The 23,545-nt window shown below is 45.0% G+C and overlaps 1 protein-coding gene across 2 annotated transcripts in view; it reads right to left on the bottom strand.

Annotated features, from left to right (window-relative positions):
* Positions 1 to 23,545, bottom strand: part of SFXN2 (sideroflexin 2) — a 77,618-nt gene that overhangs the window by 1,576 nt on the left and 52,497 nt on the right. For both annotated transcript variants that reach the window (XM_040437752.1, XM_040437753.1), the window contains 5 exons: positions 19,907 to 19,967; positions 8,658 to 8,724; positions 7,623 to 7,672; positions 4,799 to 4,848; positions 2,412 to 2,459 (listed from right to left, as the gene is read on the bottom strand). In XM_040437752.1, coding sequence (XP_040293686.1) covers positions 2,412 to 2,459; positions 4,799 to 4,848; positions 7,623 to 7,672; positions 8,658 to 8,724; positions 19,907 to 19,967 — 276 coding nt within the window. The remainder of the gene's footprint in view (positions 1 to 2,411; positions 2,460 to 4,798; positions 4,849 to 7,622; positions 7,673 to 8,657; positions 8,725 to 19,906; positions 19,968 to 23,545) is intronic.

Genomic DNA, 23,545 nt, shown 5'->3' with positions numbered 1-23,545 from the left:
TTTTCTCCCAGGTCATCAAAGAAGAAAGAAAGAAGAGAAGCCGGGCAGCATGAACAAGTGGATAAGGTGAGTTTAATTTTAATTTTTTTTAACCCCTCCATCCCTAATTTACTTAGCATTCTGTATTAAGCATGCTATTATTTTCCCTTATAACCATGTTATAAGGGAAAATAATAAAAATCGGGTCCCCATCCCGATCATCTCCTAACAACCATGCGTGAAAATTGCACCGCATCCACACTTGCTTGCGGATGCTTGCGATTTTCACTCAATATAGATCTTGCTCTTTCGCACAATATAGAGCTTGCTGCGATTTTCACGCAACGTACAAGTGATGCGTGAAAATCAATGCTCATGTGCACAGCCCCATAGAAATGAATAGTCCGGATTCAGTACGGGGGAAATGCGTTCACCTCACGCATTGCACACTCGCGGAAAACTTGCCCGTGTGAAAGGGGCCTAAGAGTGGCTGCACACAATGCGGATTAGGCTACTTTCAAACCAGCATTTTTGCTGGATCAGTCACGGATCAGCAAAAACACTTCCGTTACTGATAATACAACTGGCTGCATCTGTTATGAACGGATCCGGTTGTGTTAACATAGCCAAGACGGATCCGTCATGAACTCCATTGAAAGTCAATGGGGGAACGGATCCGTTTTCTATTGTATCAGAGAAAACAGATCCGTCCTGCTCTGCACCACATCGCGGACAGAAAAACGCTGCTTGCAGCGTTATTCTGTCCGCGATAGGGATGCAGCCAAAATGTAATGGAATGCATTCTGTTTCGTTCAGTTTTGTCCCCATTGACAATGAATGGGGACAAAACGGAAGAGTTTTCCCTCGCTATTGGGATCCTATGACGTATCTCAATAGCGGAAAGGGAAAGCGCTGATGTGAAAGTAGCCTTACATGCGTTTTTCCATGCAGATTTTGAACAGAGAAACCTGCAGTGCAATACAGCACCAGCAAAATGTATGACATCAGACGTATCTCATGTATACTTTGGGTCACATTTATTAAGACCGGCAATTTAGACGCCAGTCTTAATAAGCCCCATGCGCTGGCGGGGGAAATCGCCAAACTTATGTAAAGGTGTTGGCCTCTACACAACTTTGGCATATCCACTGCCGCTTCTAATCGTAAGATAGCTTCCTAGCTGTCTTAGATTTAAACCATTTTCTACGTCTAAACCAGGCGTAGAAAATGGTAAATCAGATGGGCCTGCCGACCCGTCCCTTTCCCGCCCACTTTATTAGACCTGGCGTGAGCGGGGAATGAGTCGCAGATTCTGCCGCAACATGGCATGCAACAGAATCTGTGCCAGATATACGCCACAAAAGTGGCGTATATCTGGTCATAAATGACCCCCTTTGCTTTTTCTTCTAGGTGTGGAAATTGAGTTGCCGTGTGGATTTTGTAATCTGCAGCTTGTCAATTGTTTGTGTGTGGATTTCATCCTTTTTAATGGAACAGTGAGATCTGCTTCAAATCTGCACCAAATACTGCACCAAAACAGCAATAAATAGTGTGGATTTATGTGCAGTTTTTTTGTATGGTTTTGTTGCAGATTTCATGTGGATTTTCTCCACCATGTGTAGGTACCGAGAGTCAAACAACAAATGCTGAGGTGCAATTCTGACACCGCGACACTGCGCGTCATCATGGACCATTACACTGAATTTGTCAATGAATGGGTGCAATGCAAATATTAGTGGCAATAGGCTCTTGGAGCCAACGGCAATAGGTTTCTAGGGCCACATGAATATCTAGTAATGCTTAAAGGGGTATTCTGGTTATAGAACGGACAGGGGATAACTATTAGTTCGGTGGGGATCCTACCACTGGGACCCCCACTGATCTAATAGCCATTTCCCTATCCTTTGGATAGGTGATAACTTTCTGTGACCGGAATACCCCTTTAAATTACACCCATTATTAGCTATTATTAGCAGCTAAATCATAAGTAGCTATTAAATATATATAACTTTTTATACAGTTTTGATTACCACAAAGCTTAGTATTCAATTTAAAGGGTTTGTATAAAATTGTTATAAATTTGCCTATAGTCTTTATAATAAAAAATCATTGTATCCTCACCAGCTTCTGCCGATTGTTTACAGACTGCAGCAGTGGCATACGGGTATACAGCATGTGACCGCTGCAGCCAATAACTGTCCTCCTTGATCTCGCGCTGTATACTGCAAGGACAGCGATTGGCTGCAGTGGTCATGTGCTGTGTGGCAGCGGGAGAAAGATCGGCGGCACAGATAATGACGCTGGAGAAAAAGATGAGGATATAATGATTTTTTTTTAATTTTGAAGCTCTTTGTGAAATGGGGCAAATGTATAATTATCTCGGACAACTCCTTTAACACACAGTCTGCTGAGTTATTAGGGAAAAATGTTACCATCGTTGTGGAAACAATGAGCAGGCAACGGGAACCATGAATAGCAAGCTGTAAAACAAAGAGCAGGTCATTACACAGTGCGGGGTCAGCTTGGACAAAGAAAGAAATCTTGAAATCCTCTCTGTGACACAATAAAGAATCAATAACATGACAATAAGTAGCTATCAAATACCCTTAGTGCCTGGGATAAAAGTCTGCTCCCACTGCTTATAGCCACATACTGGAGACATTTCTTAGGCCGCGTTCACATATACGCTGTTGACTGTATCCGGCATAGCTGACTCTCACCAATCCCCCACTGCTGCTGCTGCTCTGACACTTACAGGGTTCACACTGACCCCTGCTTTCTGGGCAGGAGATGACTGCTCAGCCGGACACTGGACACATTATTGATCAATCTTGTGGGAACTGGTGAGGAATTATAGATTTTTTTTACACCATTTGAACTAGGCTAATTTTGACCAGCCGGCCAACCCCTTTTAAAGGGAATCTGTCAGCTCCAAACCCCCCCCCCCCCCAAACCACAGTATGAGGTGTATAGTGTAAGTGACGACTAGTCCAGTTATGTCATTTTTATCTTCATATTCACTTGAATTCTGACACTGATCTCCCACAAACCAGCAGTAAAATGTATTGCGAGGACTGCTCTTTGAGTCCTCTCCTCTAGGTGTGTGAGCTCAGGAGTCCTCTCAATGCATTTTACTGCTGATCTGTCAGAGCAAAGCAGGATGAAGATAAAAAATTACATAACTGGACTCATCTTACACTATACACCTCTTACTCTAGTTTGGGGGTATTTTGGAGCGGACAGATCCCCTTTAAATTTCCAAAAACTGGCCTGCAAGAACCATACAGTAAGAGGAATATGGCCTGGCTGTGATTTTTAAAAACAGCATATAGCATCCTGCAGTTTAGGGCTCATGCACATGACCATATGTATTTTGCAGTCCGGAAAAAAGAACGGATCCACAAAAAATATACAGATGGTGTCCGTGTGCATTTTGGAACAGAACAGCTGTCCCCTAATAGAACACTCCTATCCTTGTCCGTAATGCGGACAATAATTGGATATGTTCTATTTTGTTGCGGAACGGACATATGGAAACGGAATGCACATGGAGTAACTTCCATTTTTTGGGGGAAGCTATTGAAATGAATGGTTCTGCATACGGTCCGCAAAAAAAACAAAAACGAACGGACACGGAAAGAAAACACGTTCGTCTGCATGAGCCCTTACTGTCAGCTGATGAACTCATCAGGGTCTCCAACCGTCCAGAAATTTCTGGACAGTCCGTAAAAATAGGCGACTTTTTTCCTGTGTCTGCTGGTAATGAGGTCTTGTCAGTATATTAAGCTATAGACCTGTATAATCTTTATCATTCATTATGGTTTTCCAATTTGTCAGTAAAAAATGTTGGCTGTCCGTGATTTTGGGATAAATTGTCCAGAAAAAAGAAAAATTCTGGTTGGCAACCCTGGGACTCATATGGTGATAATTCATGTATACATGTACAGCATATTTACTAAGTCTACATTTACGGTTGTAAGAAGAAGTGCTAGGTAACAGGCAGGGGCAAATCAGTTAAAAGAAGAAAATCTAATAATAGACAGTAAATATACAGAATGACAAAAGAGTAGTATACAAGGCAAACACAATACTGAAGAGGTACAAAGTCTATAGATATGGATTTTAAAGGTGAGCGTTTCTAGATGCTCATAGACGGAAGGACACTGAGGGTGCAGATTCCTAGAATGAAGGGGGTTTCCCGGCTTTCAATCAGACATGTCTTAACAGGTGGTTTGTTTCTAGGCAGTGTATACATAGAATACAGAATATACATAGAAGGTGAGAAAATATTGTAGCGTTTATGTTCAATCCACAGTGTTTAGACCTCTGTACGTTCAATCAAATGATATTGAAATTTAAAAACTCCAGGTAAAATTTATGTAATGTGTTGTACGCATTGAAGAGCCTGAAGCGTTGGTGCATCGCCTCCATTCTTAATGTTTTTACTGGACTATTCATTTACGAGAAAGTTCAGAAAGCAGAAAATAAAAAATATGGGGATCATTTATTAAGGCCGGCGTTTTAGACGTCAGTCTTAATGAGCTCTTGCACTGGCCTTTACATAACTTCAGCGTATCCAGCGCCGGTCTAAATGTAAGCCAGCTTCCTAAAACAGGCGTAGAAAATGATAAAGGAGACGGGCCTGCCTGTCCCCTTCCCCGACCATGCCACACCCACCATATAGACCTGGCGTTAGCGGGGAAAAGTCGCACATTGCGGCGCAAATAATCTTTGTGCCGCCATCTGTGCCAGAAATACTCAGGCATATTTCTGATCATAAATGACACCCTATATATAAAGTAATATATAATTGACTTACAATCCACCAGCCAATGTGACTTGCAGAGGAGCATGGAGAAAATGGATTCTCTGCAAAATAAAATAGAGAAAATATGCAAAAATACAGAAATACGTTCAGCATTGTAAAATTTCAACCACCAGACAACCAACAGAGACGAATAAAGAGCTCTTTTGGACTTTATTGGGCTGGTATACATTGGTATAGCATTCTTAGTTTTGCTGTACAGAATCGCATAATCGACAGTATGTGTTTTTTTTTTTTTGTAACGGGGGAGGCTATGGGCATGCAAGTCAAGGTGTGTTGACCACATCTTTTGTGGCCCCATTGAAATTATTGGGTCCGCATCCAATCCGCATAAAAAATGCGGATTGATTGTAGACCGAAAATACGGTCATGTGCATGGGACCTTATGCTGTGGTTTGGCAGAGAAGGGAGACGCTGTGTCTCTCTATCAGAGGGTTTCTATAAAGGCTATGAAGATTATTTTTTCATTTAAAGGGCTTGTCCGGGCTTTTACTATTGATGACCTATCCTCAGGATAGGTCATCAATATCAGGTCGGTGGGGGTCCGAAACCCAGGACCCCCACCAATCAGCTGTATGAGGAGACAGTGCACAGACAGTAAGAGAGATGGCAGGTGCGCAGTACACACGCCGTCTCCTCATACAGCTGAATGGCGGGGGTGCCAGGTGTCGGATCCCGCTGATCTGGTATTGATGACTTATCCTGAGGATAGGTCTTTAAAAGTAAAATTTTCAGCAGTTTTTGTTCTATATGGTTACGGCCTCATGCACACGACCGTAGTTATGGTCCACATCCGAGCCGCAGTTTTTGCGTCTCAGGTGCGGATCCATTCACTTCAATGGGGCCGCAAAAGAAGCGGACAGCACTCCATGTGCTGTCCGCATCCTTTGCTCCATTCCGTGGCCCCGCAAAAAAAAAATAGCATGTCCTATTCTTGTCCGTGATGCGGACAAGAATAGGCATGTCTAAAATGGGCCCGCAAATTGCAGAAGGCACACGGGCAGCTTCCGTTTTTTGCGGATCCGCGGACCGCAAAAAACGGCACAGTCGTGTGCATGAGGCCTAAGTTTCAGTCTATCTGCAGAGTATTTTACTTTCAGGTTCACAATGAGCGTCAGGTTTCTGCTCTGATGGCTTGATGTATTGCCCTTATTTCTGAACCCCTGACAGATCATAAACACTCATTTAAGCTATATTCTTATAGGTCTGATAAGAATTTAGCTATAATTAGTGCTTAGCCATAAGATTGGGGGTGCATAGAAAGGGCACAAACAGGGCTGCAACTAACCTAAAGGTAGCCATACAAGTTATATAGAAGCTGGTCTGATACAAATCTTGTGGGAGCGTTCCTTCAAGAATCTTTTTGTTTGAACAAAAAAATCTTTCATTATGAAAATATTAACCTTAACCTCTAAAACAATCGTTTGCTGTTAGGTTTTTTTTTGAATCAAATCGTTTTTATTAAACAATAAATACATATTATAACATAATACAATATGCTGACTTTTTCTTTCTTTACATTATCCACAATGCGGATTCAGTGAACAACAATACTCATAAGTATACCACCACTCAGTATTATCATGAATCCATACAATACATATATCTTTGCTAAAACATCATATGGGCAAAAAATTACCGGAAACTTGACCTTTCAAACTCCCTCCCCCCCTTACCCTACCCTAACCCCCCATCCCTAACATTGGTCTTGACCATCACATGACTATATAACCACGTGAGTATGAGATAACCATTCAGTCCACATTTTTTCAAACTTCTGAGGGCACCCTCTCTTCACAAACACCCCTTTTTCGAGTACCAGCATGTCATGCACCCTCCGTTCAAACTCACTCAGTGTGGGCGGACTCCCCTGGATCCACCTCATAGCGATCAGTTTCCTGGCCACATATAGCAATCTCCCCGCAGCTACCCTAACCGGTTCATTCCCTCCAATTTCAGACACATACCCCAGAATACACACCTTAGGATCTTTTTGAATTCTTAATGTCAATTTACTATTAATCATCTCTACAACTTCCTCCCAATAATTACCAACTACTGGACAAGACCACAGCATATGTAACAAGTCTGCACCATCTTCCATACACTTTGGGCACTTGTCATCACCTCTTACTCCTATCTTTTTCAGGAACACCGGTGTTTTGTACACTCTGTGTATAATAAATAGTTGGGACAGTTTGCCCTGTTCACTTAGAGACACCTTGGGGACTGCTTCTAAAATATCTTCCCACATATCCTTAGACATATCCCCCACGTCAGCCTCCCACTTTTTCATTCTTGAAAGCGGATATCCCTCTAAGAATTTTTCCATTAGAAGAGCGTACACCTGTGATATTAACCCTCTTTTTCCCCCTCCCGACGGAAGAACAAGCTTATGGACCACCTCCATTTGAGCTATCACACATCCCTTCCGCATCGTGACCTCAAGGGCATGTCTTATTTGAAGATATTTATAAAACCACTCCTTGGGGATATTAAATTCTTGCTGCAGGTTTTGAAATGACTTACATGTCTTGTCCTTAATTAATTGTCCAATTCTCGTCACTCCATAAGTTTCCCAGTTCCTAAGTCCTGGTATGGCCAATAGTTCTGGCAACAAGTGGTTCTTTCCAATAGGGGAAAGTTCACTGCTGTTAGGTTTTACACAGCAAATTATCTTTTTGGTTGAAATTTGTTTGTTTTAATCAACTTTAGACCAATGTGTACGGCAAATAAAAGGCCTGCTCTATCCACTAATGAAAAAATACGTTGCTCAGAAATTTCGAAAATCAGCTATACAGTGGGGTTTACCACTCACCTTCATAAAGGGAAATGCCTCCAATCTTTGCATCAGAATTGGCAGCAGTACTGAAATAAAACAAAAATATTAATGACTATATTCTAGAAAAGTTTTTTTTTTGGGCCATCAGTCCTATCCATATGTGAGTTGATGTTGGTACACTTTCGTGCATGTTGGTAATGAAAATGAAAGTGGATCAGACTACACAGTCTGTTACCACAGAGGCCCATAGGTTTGCACAGGAACAGAAGACACATAACATAGGAAATTTTTAAAGAGCATGACACCTGTCATCAGATTATATAGTTGTGGTGAAAGTCTTACTTTTATTCTTATGCAAAAAAAAATGTGCCTGGAACACCAAGGAGCTGGCCCAGTCCCTCAGAGCACGGCTCTTCTCCCCTGTCGCCACTCCTCCTCATGACTTGATTGACAGGGCAAGACAACCTCACTCTTTAGATCCTTGACCCTGAAATCTCTTGAATGCATGAAAGAAAGGAGACTGGCATCATTGGGGATTGCACAATGCAGATCTCATATTAGGTATTGCTATACGAGATCAACTGCACATATGCCATGTGAACCCTCGCCGGCACATACGTGAGGTTTCAGGGCCATGCACCCTATCAGTCAAGGAATGACAGGGGAGAGGAGGAGGTGAAATGGTGCTCCATGGCGCTAGTCCAACCCCTCGGTGCTCCGAGCGCCTGATTTGCATAAAAATAAGAATTTCACTACAAATAGTATACTAGTTTGCAGCAACAGAGGGCTCAATTCATTTACTGGTGCAGACCTATGGGCCTCCATGATAATACACTGTGTAGTTTTGTAATTTGTCCGGTGACTGATGCTCTTTAAATCAGTTGCGAAAGTGGGCCATCCCTTTAAAAATAGGTGTGTTTAAAATAGCAAATTCCAAAAAGTAAAAAGTTGTTGATAATTTTTTTTTTTTTACGACAGACTTAAAAATTTTATATAATTTAGCTCTTACAATACACAAATGAGTCAGCAGTTTATTTTCTTGTGTCTCACTGTGCCATTAATCATACTCACTCATCCCAGGAGCAGCCATGGCAATTCTGGAGACAACCACCTGACTAATACCCTTGATGGCAGCTTTCTAAAGTCACAAATGAAATGAAGACATGAAGTTAGCACAAATGTATAAATACATACTGTACATAAATTACGGTGTACAGCAATATGTATTTTTTCTCCCTCTAGTCTAGGGGGAGGGGAGGCAGCGTGAATACCGAATAATCTATTATATTCTTTTTTAGCGGCTATTATGCTTTCATTGAACATGAAAAGGATATTGCAGTTGTAAGGGCTGTGGCTGGCACTGTTATAGAGATCCAGCAGCACCCCAGAAAATAGCTGTGGCCGTACAATGAGCTGTATACATGTGTCCTCCTTTCTCATCTCCTAAAAGGTGGGAGTTGAGCAGTAGAAATTCTTAAAGGTATATTCCAGTCATAGATAAATTATGGCATATTTACAGGCTATGCCTTAAAGGGAACCGGTCATGCGATTTTAACCCCACAAAACTACACTCTCGCATCAATCAATGTATTGTATTAGGTCCCTTAAAGGGAACCTGTCACCTAAAAAAACGCCTCCCAAACCGCCAGCATTACCTTAAAGTAGCCAGCAGTATGTTCCTAAAGATCCTTTTCTTCCTCCGGCCAGATGCACCAAAATCTTGAAAAACTAACTTTAATCCCCTGCACGTGCTATGTAACAGCAGAGTTTGAAGTCAAGGGGGCAGCGGACTCCTTGCTTCAAGTCAAGCTAAGCCCGCCCCTTCCCCGTTCTCCCTACACTGCGATTGACATCCTGCTGTGAGGCTGGGATCGCGCAGTGACAAGGAGCTTTCCGCTCTCTGCGCATGCGCCGTGCTTTTCCATTGTGCACATGCGCAGAGGGAGAAAAGCGGCCGGCTGAGTGCGGGATCCGGAGACAGCAGGATGTCAATCACAGTGAAGGAAGGACAGGTAAGGGGCGGGCTTAGCTTGACTTGAAGCGAGGAGTCCGCTGCCCCTTGACTTCAAACTCTGCTGTTACATAGCGCGTGCAGGGGATTCAAGTTTGTTTTTCAAGATTTTGGTGCATCTGGCCGGAGGAAGAAAAGGATCTTTAGGAACATACTGCTGGCTACTTTAAGGTAATGCTGGCGGTTTGGGAGGCATTTTTTTAGGTGACAGGTTTCCTTTAAGTCGAAATATTATCACAGTGCGGACCGCTTCCCTTCAAAATTGATCTAATTACATGTCCCGTGCTGCATGACCTTAAAAAGAGTCTAGTGTTCCAGGGTGAATCAAGTCTAACCAATGCCCATGGGCGCTTGGATTGACATATCACCTGACCTCCTTACTTCCTTCCAAATCCTGCACCTGCGCAGTATATGCATTTGTTTGCACAGTAATACAATGAGGCTGGAAAGGATGAGAGCGTACTGGGAGAAAATCACGCAGTGATTATAAGCAAGACTTTGATTTTGAAAGGTGTATCAGGAGGTGTCAATATTGAAGAAAGAGGATGGGCTACAATGCACAAATGATTGCGATTGTGACGTCAAAAGATCATTTACCGTATTTTTCGCCCTATAAGACGCACTTTTTTCTCTCTTATAGGGCGAATACTAATGAGCGCTTTCATTATGGAAGCGCTCATTAGTGAAGTAGTACTGGAGAGTGGCGAATACAGCGCTCTTAGTTTTTTTTCAAAAATGAAAATGCACATTATATCGGCACCCGTCTCTCCTCATTGGCAGCGCGGCACAGGGGGAGGGAGAGAGTGACTACTTCTTCCCTGTGCTGCTGAGGGAATGTGAGCGTGCTGACAGCAGCGCACTCATGTTCTGTGATAGCGCGCTGGACGCATTATCGGCAAGGTTAGATGCAGATACCGATAACTTTAAAAATCATGAATATCGGCCGATAATATCAGTAACTCTTATGTAATCGGTCGATCCCTACAAACTAGTACAGAAGGAGAGATAACCCTTCTCGCGAGGGCTTACATTCTACAAGGTATGGGGGAAGGACACAGTAGGTGAGGGTAAAGCTGGTCATGGCGGTATAGCAGCAACAGGCTTGTCTGAAGAGGTGGTTTTTCAGGTTTCTTTTGAAGGACTCCACTTTAGGTGAGAGTCTGATATGTTGAAGTAGGGAGTTCCAAAGTATTGGGGATGCACGGGAGAAATCTTGGAGGTGATTGTGAAAAAATATGGTAAGAGGAGAAAACGAAGTCTTGTGAGGATCGGAGATTACATGTGGGGATGTATCGGGAAAGTAGCACAGAGATGTAAGGTGGGGACAGGTTATGGACGGCCTTATATGTATTTGTTAGTATTTTAAACTGAATTTGCTGGGCAATGGGGAGCCAGGGAAGGGACTGGCAGAGGAGTGACAGGATGAGAGGTGGATTAGTCGGGCAGCAGAGTTTAGGATAGATTGGAGGGGTGCGAAAGTGCTAGATGGAAGGCCACATTATGTTACAGTAGTCTAGGTGGGAGATGATGAGGGCATGTACAAGCATTTTTGCAGACTCATGGTTAAGGAAGGCGCAGATGTGGGAGATATTTTTGAGTTGGAGGCGGCAGGTTGTGGAAAGGGCTTGAATGTGCTGTTTGAAGAACAGGGCACAATCCAAGCTTACTCCAAGCCAGTGGACTTGGTTAACTGGGGAGAGTGTGCAGCCATTGATCTCAGTGGCGTCTCTAGCTTTCAAATTTTGGGGGGGCACACTGGGGGCCAGGACAAAAGTAGTGGGGGCAGCTATAACAACGATACATTTACACAAGTATGCTTAGAAATGCTGCAATACTTTACCCAATACCTACAGATCCCCCTCCCCATAACAGTGTCATCTACAGATTCCCCCCCCCCCCCGTAACAGTGTCATGACATCCACAGACCTCCGATCCCCCTCACTATAACAGTGTCATCCACAGATCCACAGATACATTTGAACATGATTTCTCTAAACGGTAAAGTAAACACTGTAATCATCCAGGCTGCACTGACAGTAACTTTAAAGGGGTTCTGCACCTTCATTTAACTGATGATCTATACTCTGGATAGATCATCAGCTTCTGATCGACGGGGGTCCGACACCTGGGACCCCCGCCAATCAGCTGTTTGAGAAGGCAGCGGCGCTCCAGCAGCGCCGCAGCGTTCTCACTGTTTACCGCCGGCCCACTGACGTCACGACTAGTATCAACTAGCATGGGCGGGGCTAAGCTCTGTTCACTTGAATGGAGCTTAGCAGCGCCCACGCTAGTTGATATTAGTCGTAACTCGTGACGTCAGTGGGCCGGCGGTAAACAGTGAGAAGGCCGCGGCGCTGCTGGAGCGCCGCTGCCTTCTCAAACAGCTGATCGGCGGGGGTCCTGGGTGTCTGACCCCCACCGATCAGAAGCTGATGATCTATCCAGAGTATAGATCATCAGTTAAATGAAAGTGCAGAACCCCTTTAACTTTTAAATCAGGAAGATTCAGGGGGAGCCAGCTCACCTCTCAGACTCAGAGTCAGATCTCATCTCTCTAGTTAGAAAGAGACTTAGTCAGACAGTCACTACTTGTACCTTATTATTAAGTTATTAACCTGCTACACCACTAGGTCAGGCTCAGTCTCAGACCAGTCAGGCTGACTCTCAGCTTCAGCTAGCTGCAGTGCTTCTGCTTCGCTTCGGTATCGGTACTCGGACGGTAGGGTAGGGCCACGCCACGCTGTCTGTCTCTCTAGTCTCTGGGCTGGGCCTGGCTGCCTTAGGCAACTACTTCAACTACAGGCAGTGGGCAGGCTGCGCTGAGCGCTCACGGTGATGTCACGTGCCTGGCCCAGGCTGCGCCGCCTAGGAGGAGGAGCAGGAGCGCCGCCCGCACTGCCAGTAGTTGAATGTTAGCTAGTCTCGACTAGCGGCGTGCTGATTTATGCACAGCAGCGTGAGCGGTCAGCGCACAGCACTGCCACTGACTGAGTCTGACTGGTCAGGTCCTGGGGACGCGGTGGGGAGACTCAGATGTGATGTCCGGTAGGATAGTCCGGCCCTCAGGGCCCTGCCGGCTGCCTGCGCAGCACAGACCAAGTGTCACACACAATGACACACTGTAGTGCACACCAAAATGAATGGGGTTTTAGAAAGCGAGAGGAGAGGAAGTAGGATATAGAAGATAGGCATTGTGGGATTCTGGATAGTAAGGTGGTGATGTCTGAAGAGGTCAATTTTTGTGTCGTCAGCATAAAAGTGATACTGAAAGCCATGGGACTATGAGCTGTCCCAGGTCGAAAGTGTAGATTGAGGGTCTGATTGGGCATCTGATTAACACTGGGGGTCTGATGTGAAGTCTGATTTGGGTCCTATAAAGATGGTCAAAATGAGCCCTGTGGAAAACATTGCATATTAATTATTAAGCATAGGTCATGTTAGTTGACAGGGTTAAAATAACATGCAAGGTTCCCTTTAAATTAGATGCAGGCCCCACCTAATGAGATGACCGAGAGATCCAGTTGGGGATTAACGGAGAGGTCACTTTCATGGAAACAGATGAGCTGTAAATCCTATAGAAGTGCACAACTCCATTCATTCCTCATCTGGATGTGGCGGCTGGTGGAGGATCCCCATTCTGGAAGTAGATGCGAGTTCCAGAGGTGGGAATAACCTGTGGATATGCCATAAATGTCTAAAAAGTAGATTTTTGTACTTACGGTAAAATCTGTTTCTCTTCCATTCATTAGGGGACACAGGCTTGACGATGGTATAGCTGTTACCACTAGGAGGCGGACACTAAGCACAAAGGTGTGAGCTCCTCACCTTCAGCTGTACCCTTCCCACAGGGACTAAGCTAAATCAGTTAGTGCAAAAGCAGCAGGAGAAGTAAAACAAAAACAGGAAAACCACACTATGTACGAACCCAGAACCACACAGGCCAGAAAAGGCCCGTAAACAAGAGAAAGGGTGGGAGCTGTGTCCCCCAATGAACGGAAGAGAAACAGATTTTACCGTAAGTACAAAAATCTAGTTTTCTCCTCCGCATCATTGGGGGAGACAGGCTTGACCATGGGACGTTACAGAGCAGTCCTAAGGGTGGGCATAACCAGAAACCCTCCTGCCAATCAGAGAACCGCCGTCTGCCAAACTCTACGCCCCAGAGAAGCATCAGAAGACGCAAAGGTGTGCACTCTGTAAAACTTGTCAAAAGTATGCAAAGACGACCAGGTAGCCGCTTTGCATACCTGAAGGGCAGAAGCCCCATGATGCACTGCCCAAGAGGCCCCCACAGCCCAAGCAGAATGAGCAGTAACCCAGAAGGGTAGGGCCTGGTCACTGACGCGGTACGCTTCCACAATGGCCAAACAAATCCATTGGGAAATGGAAGTTTTAGACGCAGCCAGCCATCGTCTCGGCCCCTCTGGAATGACGAACAGGGAATCCGTTCGCCGGAAGGATGACGTCTGGGACAGATAGATGCGAACAGCTCGTATCAAATCCAGAGTGTGGAGCGACTGCTCACGAGGATGAGACGGAGCAGGACAAAAAGGGAGCACTTTGGGGTTCAGAAATACTTACCTGTCTGACGTCTTCTGCCCCCCCTGGCTCCAGCCGGATCACCACCTTCGGTGTGCGGCCCCTTGGGGAGGGCCGCTACACCAGAAACAGAGGGGACTTGTGACCGGGCCGTGGTGATCGGAAGGCTGGCGGGATGCAGAGGCTTTAAGAACCTCTGGTCCTCCTTGACTTCTGGAGACCGGGAACGAGCAGCAGGCTTAGGGGAACCCCTGATCTCCCGTCTCCTGGGTGGGAATGCAGGTAGCCAGGACTGCCTGAAATCCTGCTAAAAGGAAAGAAAAAAGATTAGCAGACCTGCAAAGCAGTGAGGTCTGCTTCCTACAGACACTAAGCTAAAACTGATTTAGCTTAGTCCCTGTAGGAAGGGTACAGCTGAAGGGAGGAGCTCACACCTTTGTGCTTAGTGTCGCCTCCTAGTGGCAACAGCTATACCATGGTCAAGCCTGTGTATCCCGATGATACGGATGAGAAATAGGAGTACCTCTTTAAACCCGGTCTTCATTAGAAACACCATACCACAACTCACATCTTATCAATGGATTTTAAAACTTGCCATAGAGACTGAAATGAGCGGATAGCCATCTGTACATGTGGTTCACAGCATATTTACAACCAAGTGAAAAATTTAAAATCCCTATCCGCATTGCATATTTTGGCCTAAAATCCCATCCTTATGGGGAACTTAAAGGGGTTGACCCAGTAGGATATTTAGGCCTATTGGGGGATATGGACTTCACACAGGAGAGTCCCCTCTATGAGCTGACGTGGGGAGCCTCTAGTAAGCAGTGACCCGCACTCTGGCAGACTCACCTGAAGAACAGCCATTTAATACTACTGCACATGTCCCTTCAGCAGTAACTACAGGAGAAATGCCCGGCCATGGAAAAAATCTGTTGTTTGCCGGGGTTCTTATGAGCTGGACCCACAGCTACTATATGAAAGTCTCTGTCATCATAGACAACCCCTCCTAGCTTTCAAATAGCACTTACTGGTCCACCTTTCTGTCCCGGTCATTACACATGTTCTCCGAGCTTACGATTTTAAAATGTGATGCGTATAGGTGTGAAAGAATCTGCATCTCGCATGTTACGGCATCAGATCAGGTCGTATTTGCAGACATGTTCCTCCTTCACCTACATTAGTTGCACTTTTTGCAGGTGTGTGCTGCCCTCTATCAGCCGACTGCTGTAATGACACAGCAGGTACTCCACACCAGCACTTCAGTCTGGCTGCACTGCAGTAGAAATGTAGGTACTTCTCTACAGAGCGAATAGTCCGCATTCCCTAACCTAACTCCATCGCCATATAACGTATCGAAGCTACACTGCAGGCCGACATAACATTATGCCGATTATAGTAGCAAATGTAATTGATTTATTATGAAAAATTCTATTTAATATGATAATAAATAATACATTTACCATTAGAAAACTCTTGAAATATTTCCGATTCTGGATAATGCCTAAATCTGCTTTTTGTTCCAAGAAGCTTGGCATGGGCGAAAGCATTCCAGCGCTATTTTGTGGACTGCTTTGCAGACCCCCACACCATGCCTTTGAGCAGGTCAAGATCATTTCCCTTCTCTTTCATGGTGGCCTTCTTCTGCAGTCATATGTGTCAGTTATACAAGGAAGGCTGCCCTCGTTCCACCATACAAAATCCATCTACCCCTCTCAGGCCCTACTAAAATGAATCCCTTACCTTCTTAGCTGAGAGGCCGAGTTATAAAATCAACATTGGCGCTATGTACTATTGGAGACATTAGGACATTGGTAGCTGGTGGTAATTGGAAAGTAGTAAGCCAGGGGTTAAAATATAGGAAAGATGACCTGTCCCCTCTTCTGACATGTCTATTTTAGTAACTACTTGCATTCCCCGTGTAACGACTCTATGATGTGCTATTCCTCCTCTATGAATGAACTGCCAGCAGTTTACAATAAATGTCCATCTGGGTGTTACCATCTGACACTGGCAACACTGATTGGATACTGTCAGACTGTGCAGGGACACACCCCAACTGGTAACACCCACTTGGACCTTCTGGGAATATTTTCAAAAACTTCTAGTTTCTAGTAGGAATAATACAGAAATGGCCCAACATATGAAATGATGATTAGTGCTGAGCGAATCGAAGCACTAGTAGCTGTAAAAAAAAAAAAAAAAAAAAGTCATACACACCTCATCCATTTGCGCGCAAAGAGTCTGCAGTGGCCATCTTGATTGAAGATCCCGTGTGAAATCTCATGCGCGGTGATGTATGACATCACCACACCGGCCAGAGTGATGACGTCATCATGCATGCGCAAGATTGCGCGGTGGATCTTCAATCAAGATGGCCACAGCAGACTCTACACAATCAAATAAATAAGGTGAGTATTTTTTGTTGGATATACAACATCTTACAGCTTAGTCTATTGCTATATTGACTGCAGTTCATAGTTATAACACTAGATGTCACTGCTACTAATGCTTCACTTGTAATCTCTCTCTAATGCATTTCTATGATGTGTTGTATTTCCTGTACATTGAGGTGAACTCGCTGATTTCTTTTTCCTGTCTGTGCCAGTCACCATGTAAGGTGAACTTCTGTTATTGCACGCATGTTCCCATAAACCCAGTTACTCCACAACGTCCAGCAATCCTACTCTGCAAAATTTTTAATTTTTAACAGATTAAACCCAGACAGCCCGCAATGGTCATCTCCGATGCCGTGATCGACGACGAACGCGGCATCTGAGGGGTTCAATGACCGGGTGCGACACAATTGCTGTTTCCTGCCATTGCGTCTGCTACTCACAAAGAAACGCGCTTCGTGATGAAGTAATTTGTCACAAAGCGAATTTCTTTGTGAAATTCGGCTAAGCAGCCACATAGAATTTGAGAATTATCGCTCATCTCTAGAAATGATGCTCCAGCATTGTTATTACATGGGGAAAGCTAGTAGCTGCTTAAACAGAAGAGTCAGGAGAAGTGACAGTGACTTGCCATCAGGTCACCATCGCGTCTTGTCCTAAGGCTATGTAGTACATTAGCACCAGGGGCGTAACTACCACAGCGGCAGACCATGCGACTGCTATGGGGCCCAGGGCAAGAGGGGCCCAGTTGGGATCATCTCCTCTTCTACTGGGGGTAAAAACTTGGTCAGGACTCTACCCTCTAAAAGAACAACTTTTAGCAAACGAGGCAGTGGAAAAAATGGCCCAAGGGTAATTGAAAAGGGTTTAGGCGGAAACCCTTCTGTCCTGTGTGGGGGGCCTGGTTTGATCCTCGCTATGGGGCCCTTACTTCTCTATGTACGCCACTTCTCTATGTACGCACTTACTAAGCACCTCTCCCCAAAGGTACTAACCAGAGGAAGAAACATGGTAAGAATTTGGCTTATATATACACTGCTGAAAAAAATAAAGGGAACACAAAAATAACACATCCTAGATCTGAATTAATTAAATATTCTTCTGAAATACTTTGTTCTTTACATAGTTGAATGTGCGGACAACAAAATCACACAAAAATTGAAAATGGAAATCAAATTTTTCAACCCATGGAGGTCTGGATTTGGAGTCACACTCAAAATTAAAGTGGAAAAACACACTACAGGCTGATCCAACTTTGATGTAATGTCCTTAAAACAAGTCAAAATGAGGCTCAGTAGTGTGTGTGGCCTCCACTTGACTGTATGACCTCCCTACAACGCCTGTGCATGCTCCTGATGAGGTGGCGGACGGTCTCCCTAGGGATCTCCTCCCAGACCTGGACTAAAGCATCTGCCAACTCCTGGACAGTCTGTGGTGCAACGTGACGTTGGTGGATAGAGCGAGACATGATGTCCCAGATGTGCTCAATTGGATTCAGGTCTGGGGAACGGGCGGGCCAGTCCATAGCATCAATGCCTTCGTCTTGCAGGAACTGCTGACACACTTCAGCCACATGAGGTCTAGCATTGTCTTGCATTAGGAGGAACCCAGGGCCAACCGCACCAGCATATGGTCTCACAAGGGGTCTGAGGATCTCATCTCGGTACCTAATGGCAGTCAGGCTACCTCTGGCGAGCACATGGAGGGCTGTGCGGCCCTCCAAAGAAATGCCACCCCACACCATTACTGACCCAATGCCAAAACGGTCATGCTGGAGGATGTTGCAGACAGCAGAACGTTCTCCACGGCGTCTCCAGACTCTGCCACGTCTGTCACATGTGCTCAGTGTGAACCTGCTTTCATCTGTGAAGAGCACAGGGCGCCAGTGGCGAATTTGCCAATCTTGGTGTTCTCTGGCAAATGCCAAACGTCCTGCACGGTGTTGGGCTGTAAGCACAACCCCCACCTGTGGACGTTGGGCCCTCATATCACCCTCATGGAGTCTGTTTCTGACCGTTTGAGCAGACACATGCACATTTGTGGCCTGCTGGAGGTCATTTTGCAGGGCTCTGGCAGTGCTCCTCCTGTTCCTCCTTGCACAAAGGCGGAGGTAGCGGTCCTGCTGCTGGGTTGTTGCCCTCCTACGGCCTCCTCCACATCTCCTGATGTACTGGCCTCTCTTCTGGTAGCGCCTCCATGCTCTGGACACTACGCTGACAGACACAGCAAACCTTCTTGCCACAGCTCGCATTGATGTGCCATCCTGGATAAGCTGCACTACCTGAGCCACTTGTGTGGGTTGTAGACTCCGTCTCATGCTACCACTAGAGTGAAAGCACCGCCAGCATTCAAAAGTGACCAAAACATCAGCCAGGAAGCATAGAAACTGAGAAGTGGTCTGTGATCACCACCTGCAGAACCACTTCTTTATTGGGGGTGTCTTGCTAATTGCCTATAATTTCCACCTGTTGTCTATCCCATTTTCACAACAGCATGTGAAATTGATTGTCACTCAGTGTTGCTTCCTAAGTGGACAGTTTGATTTCACAGAAGTGTGATTGACTTGGAGTTACATTGTGTTGTTTAAGTGTTCCCTTTATTTTTTTGAACAGTGTATTTACATAGAGCAGCATCCGTCCATGCCATAGCCCCTTTGGCCTCTCAGCAATTCCACGTTCTTTGAGCAAGACCTAATCTAAAGGGAATTTGCCCTGGTTACACACTCCATTCAAAACTTTGGATTCTTTAAGGGGGTTTTCCGGGACTTTTATATTGATTACCTATGATCTGGACAGGTCATCAATATCTGATCGGCAGGGGTGCGGGGTGTCAGATATTGATGGCCTATCCTGATTTGCAGTAGCTCAGGTGCCATAAGTCAGGGCCAGAACTACACAGCTCGGTCCATTGTGTAGGGATAGAGATGGTAAGTGTATCTCTGCTCCCACTGAAATGAACGCAGTAACCAGATCCATCCACTACACAATGGACGATGCTGTGTCATTCTGAGTGCTGGAACTACCCCAGGGCATCTGAACAGCGGGGCTCTGGGGTGTCGGACCCTGCTGATCTGATATGAGGATATGCTATCAAAATACTGTAAGATTAGTAGACAACCCCGTTTAAGAGGTTGTCAGGGAGTAGAAAAAAAAAGAGCTGGCTATTTTTCCAGTAACAGCGCCACTCTTGTCTACTGGCAGTGTCTGGTATTTCAGGTCAGACTCATTCTGCTTGTATTTGTCTGAGCAGCAATACCAGACGGACCATGGCCAACTGTGGTCCCGTTTCTGGAAATATAGTTGGCTGTTTTTTGTTTCCTGGCTCATCCGTCAACATTGCTTAAAGCTGTGAATGTCTCAGCAGGACGTTCTTACCCTTGAGTGTCCGAGCTTGTTATCATTTTCATCTGTGATCGCAATACCATTAAGAATTTCTCTAGATAAAAACACAAAAATTCATCAGCTAATCAAACACATATCTCAAAAAATATAATAAAAAACCTAAATAAGCTAAATAGCTAACTTTGATGGAGATATGAGCAATATCTACATTTTGAGGAACCGCACTGTTATCGACTTAGTCATTATCAATGTTCTCTTTAAAGGGTTATTCCGGTTTTGCAAATTTCAGCATCAACTGACAGGAAACAACACATGTTGTCACTTACTAATACTGATTATTTATCTCATGTCCCATTTTCCCCGCATATCATCGTGGTCACATGACATTCTCCGCCAATGACATCACGTCTACATCTGAGGCATGGCAAGGTTTGTAAGGCTCTGTCCTGTAGACACAACATTATCAGTGACCTTGCCTCTCAGGGCAGTGTTCTGCTCATTCTTCTGGAACCTGCCCTGTAGATGTGAAGTCAGCAATGACGCTGTGTCTTAGGGCAGGGTCCTTCCACCAGGGCTTCAAGCAGGCTTGGATCTGTGACATTAGAGCTGGGAGGGGAAGGAGAGGCAGAGACCTGATGGTACAGACAGTCCCCGTGAGTCTTGTGCCGGGCTGTAAACACAGGGTGCGGGTCACAGATCGCATTTATGCTGGAGGAGTCAAAATGCACTCACATCGTCATCATCTACTATAACGTAGTAAGGTAGAATGCTAGTGGTAGTTGTTTTTTTGTGACCGGAAAACCCCTTGAACTGATTTTTCTTCATTTTTTTCCCCCACATGTTCACCTTTGCAACCTTTTTTTATTTCTCTAATGAGATGCAATTATAAATATCCTACCATTTTGTGTATACAGCTCCTCTACAGACCTATGTGTTTCTATGTTTATAGACTGCATACAAACCTGTGTGATCCTGCAGTCATGTGTGAACATATGCACATTAAAGATGAGGGCCTACCAACTGGCCTCCAATGATAGATATTGACTGCTGTCTCTTGGTTAAGCCACCAGCATCAGTTTTGAGGTTCGCACGGTCACAGTCGGCCAAACCAGAAATGCACTGACTATGTAATGTGTATGCTGCCTTCTGAGCCCAGATGGCAGACGTCAGGGAATATAAGGATCGGGCGGTTGGATTTCAACTTGCCTGATTCTTCTGTTCTCTACAATCATTATTAAAAGCTATGTACACATTTGGGGACTTTTTTTTAGGATTCCAATACTCATTTTGGGCTAAAAATCCTTTTTTTTAATTGGTCTCTATTAAGAATATTCAGCCTCCTCAGATACTAGAGTAAAAAAAAAAAACAGTCTGTTTGCAAGCTGTCACAATCTATTTTCTTTGTATCCCGTCATCTGACAACTCATGTGTAGCTCTTATTTCTGATCTCCTGACCTCAAAAACACTTATTTAAACCATATTCTTATCAGTTTTGTAAGAATTGAGCTATAATAAGTGTTTATGGAGGTTGGGAGATCAGAGATAAGAGCTACACATGAGTTGTCAGATGACAGGTTTTTGTATTTTATTGGGATTTTATATGATAGACCAACACAAGTAGCAAGTATGTGTGAAGTGAAAAGAAAATGAGGGGTTTCAAAATTTGTAATAAATAAAAGTCTGGAAAGTGTGCTGCAAGCCATTCTAACACATGGATATGCTTTGATCTAAACCATTCCATTGTAGCTTTGGCTGTATATTTAGGGTCAATGTCCTGCAAGAAGGTGAACCTCTGCCCCAGTCATCAGTCTTTTGCAGCCTCTATAAGGTTTTCCTCCAGGATTGCCCTGTATTTAGCTCCATCCATCTTCCCATCAACCCTGAGCAGCTTCCCTGACCCTGCTGAAGAAAAGCACCCCACAGCATGATGCTACCACCACCATGTTTCATGAAGGGGATGGTGTGTTCAGGGTGATGTGCAGTGTTAGTTTTCCTCCACACATATTGTTTTGCATTTAGGCCAGAAAGTTCAACTTTGGTGTCATCTGACCATAGCACCTTCTTCCACATATTTGCTGTGTCCCCCACATGGCTTGTGGCAAACTGCAAAAAGGAAAGGACTTCTTATGGGTTGCTTTCGAAACTGTCTTTCTTCTTGCCGCACTTCCAAGGCCAGACTTGTGGAGGACACTACTAATAGTTGTCCTGTGGACAGATTCTCCCGCCTGAGTTGTGGATCTCTGCAGCATCTCCAGAGTGACCATGGGCCTCTTGGCTGCTTCTCTAATTAATGCTCTCCTTGCCTGGGCTGTCAGTTTAGGTGGATGGTCATGTCTTGGTAGGTTTGCAGTTGTGCCTTACTCCTTCCTTTTTCAGCTGATGGATTCAACAGTGCTCCATGTGATGTTCAGGGCTTGGGATACTTTTTATAACCCAGCCCTGCTTTACACTTCTCCACAACTTTATCCCTGACCTGTTTGGTGTGTTCCTTGGTTTTCATGATGCTGTTTGATCAGTAATGTTCTCTAACAAACCTCTTAGGCCTTCACAGAACAGCTGTAGTTATATGGAGAATGGATTCTATTTACTAATTAGGTCATTTCTGAAGGCAATTGGTCACACTGGATTTTATTTAGGGGTATCAGAGTACAGGGATCTGAATACAAATGCATGCCATGTATCATTTTATTTTCACATCACACATACTTTCTACTTTGTGTTGGTCACATAAAATCCCCAAAAAATACATTTCAGTTTGTGGTTGTAACATGACAAAAAGGAGACTTTTGTATTACTTACCAGTAAAGTCTCTTTCTCGCTCTTCCTTGGGGGACACAGGAAACCATGGGTATAGCTCTGCTCCCTAGGAGGCGTGACACTAAGCGAAAGCTGTAAGCCCCTCCTCCATCAGCTATACCCTTCAGCCTGGAGAAGAGACTGCCAGTTGCGTGTCCAAGTAGTGAAAGATAACCACCAACCGGAAAAAGAACTGTCGAGCCCCAACGGGGGCAACCAAGCCAGAACCACAACTGTAACCCAATGAAGGGCGGGTGCTGTGTCCCCCAAGGAAGAGCGAGAAAGAGACTTTACTGGTAAGTAATACAAAAGTCTCCTTTTCTCGCCCATATTCCTTGGGGGACACAGGAAACCATGGGACGTTCCAGAGCAGTCCCAGAAGGGAGGGACCAGAACAAACTAGACCAACACCAGAGGCATCAATCAACTGCCGCCTGCAACACCAGACGGCCTAAAGCAGCGTCAGCCGACGCATGAGTATGCACCCTGTAGAACTTGGTGAAGGTGTGCAAGGAGGACCAAGTGGCCGCCTTGCAAATCTGCTCCGTAGAAGCCCGATTTCTCTGAGCCCAGGAAGCCCCGACCGCTCTAGTGGAGTGAGCGGTAACACCAAGGGGAGGAACCTTGCCCTTGGCGAGATAAGCCTCAGTAACAGCCATCTTGACAAAACGGGCGATAGCAACTTTGGATGCCGCCATCCCTCTGCGCGACCCTTCCGGGACCACAAAGAGCGAGTCAGTATGCCTGAAAGAGCTGGTTACTTCCAGGTAAATCTTGAGCGCCCTGACAACGTCCAGGCGATGAAGCTTCCTCTCCCGCGGATGGGAAGGGGAAGGACACAAAGAGGGGAGAATGATGTCCTCGTTCAGATGAAAG

This window comes from Bufo bufo, chromosome 6 (genome assembly GCF_905171765.1).
Source record: "Bufo bufo chromosome 6, aBufBuf1.1, whole genome shotgun sequence".
Taxonomy (NCBI): domain Eukaryota; kingdom Metazoa; phylum Chordata; class Amphibia; order Anura; family Bufonidae; genus Bufo; species Bufo bufo.
This window is presented reverse-complemented; position numbering and strand designations above follow the sequence as displayed.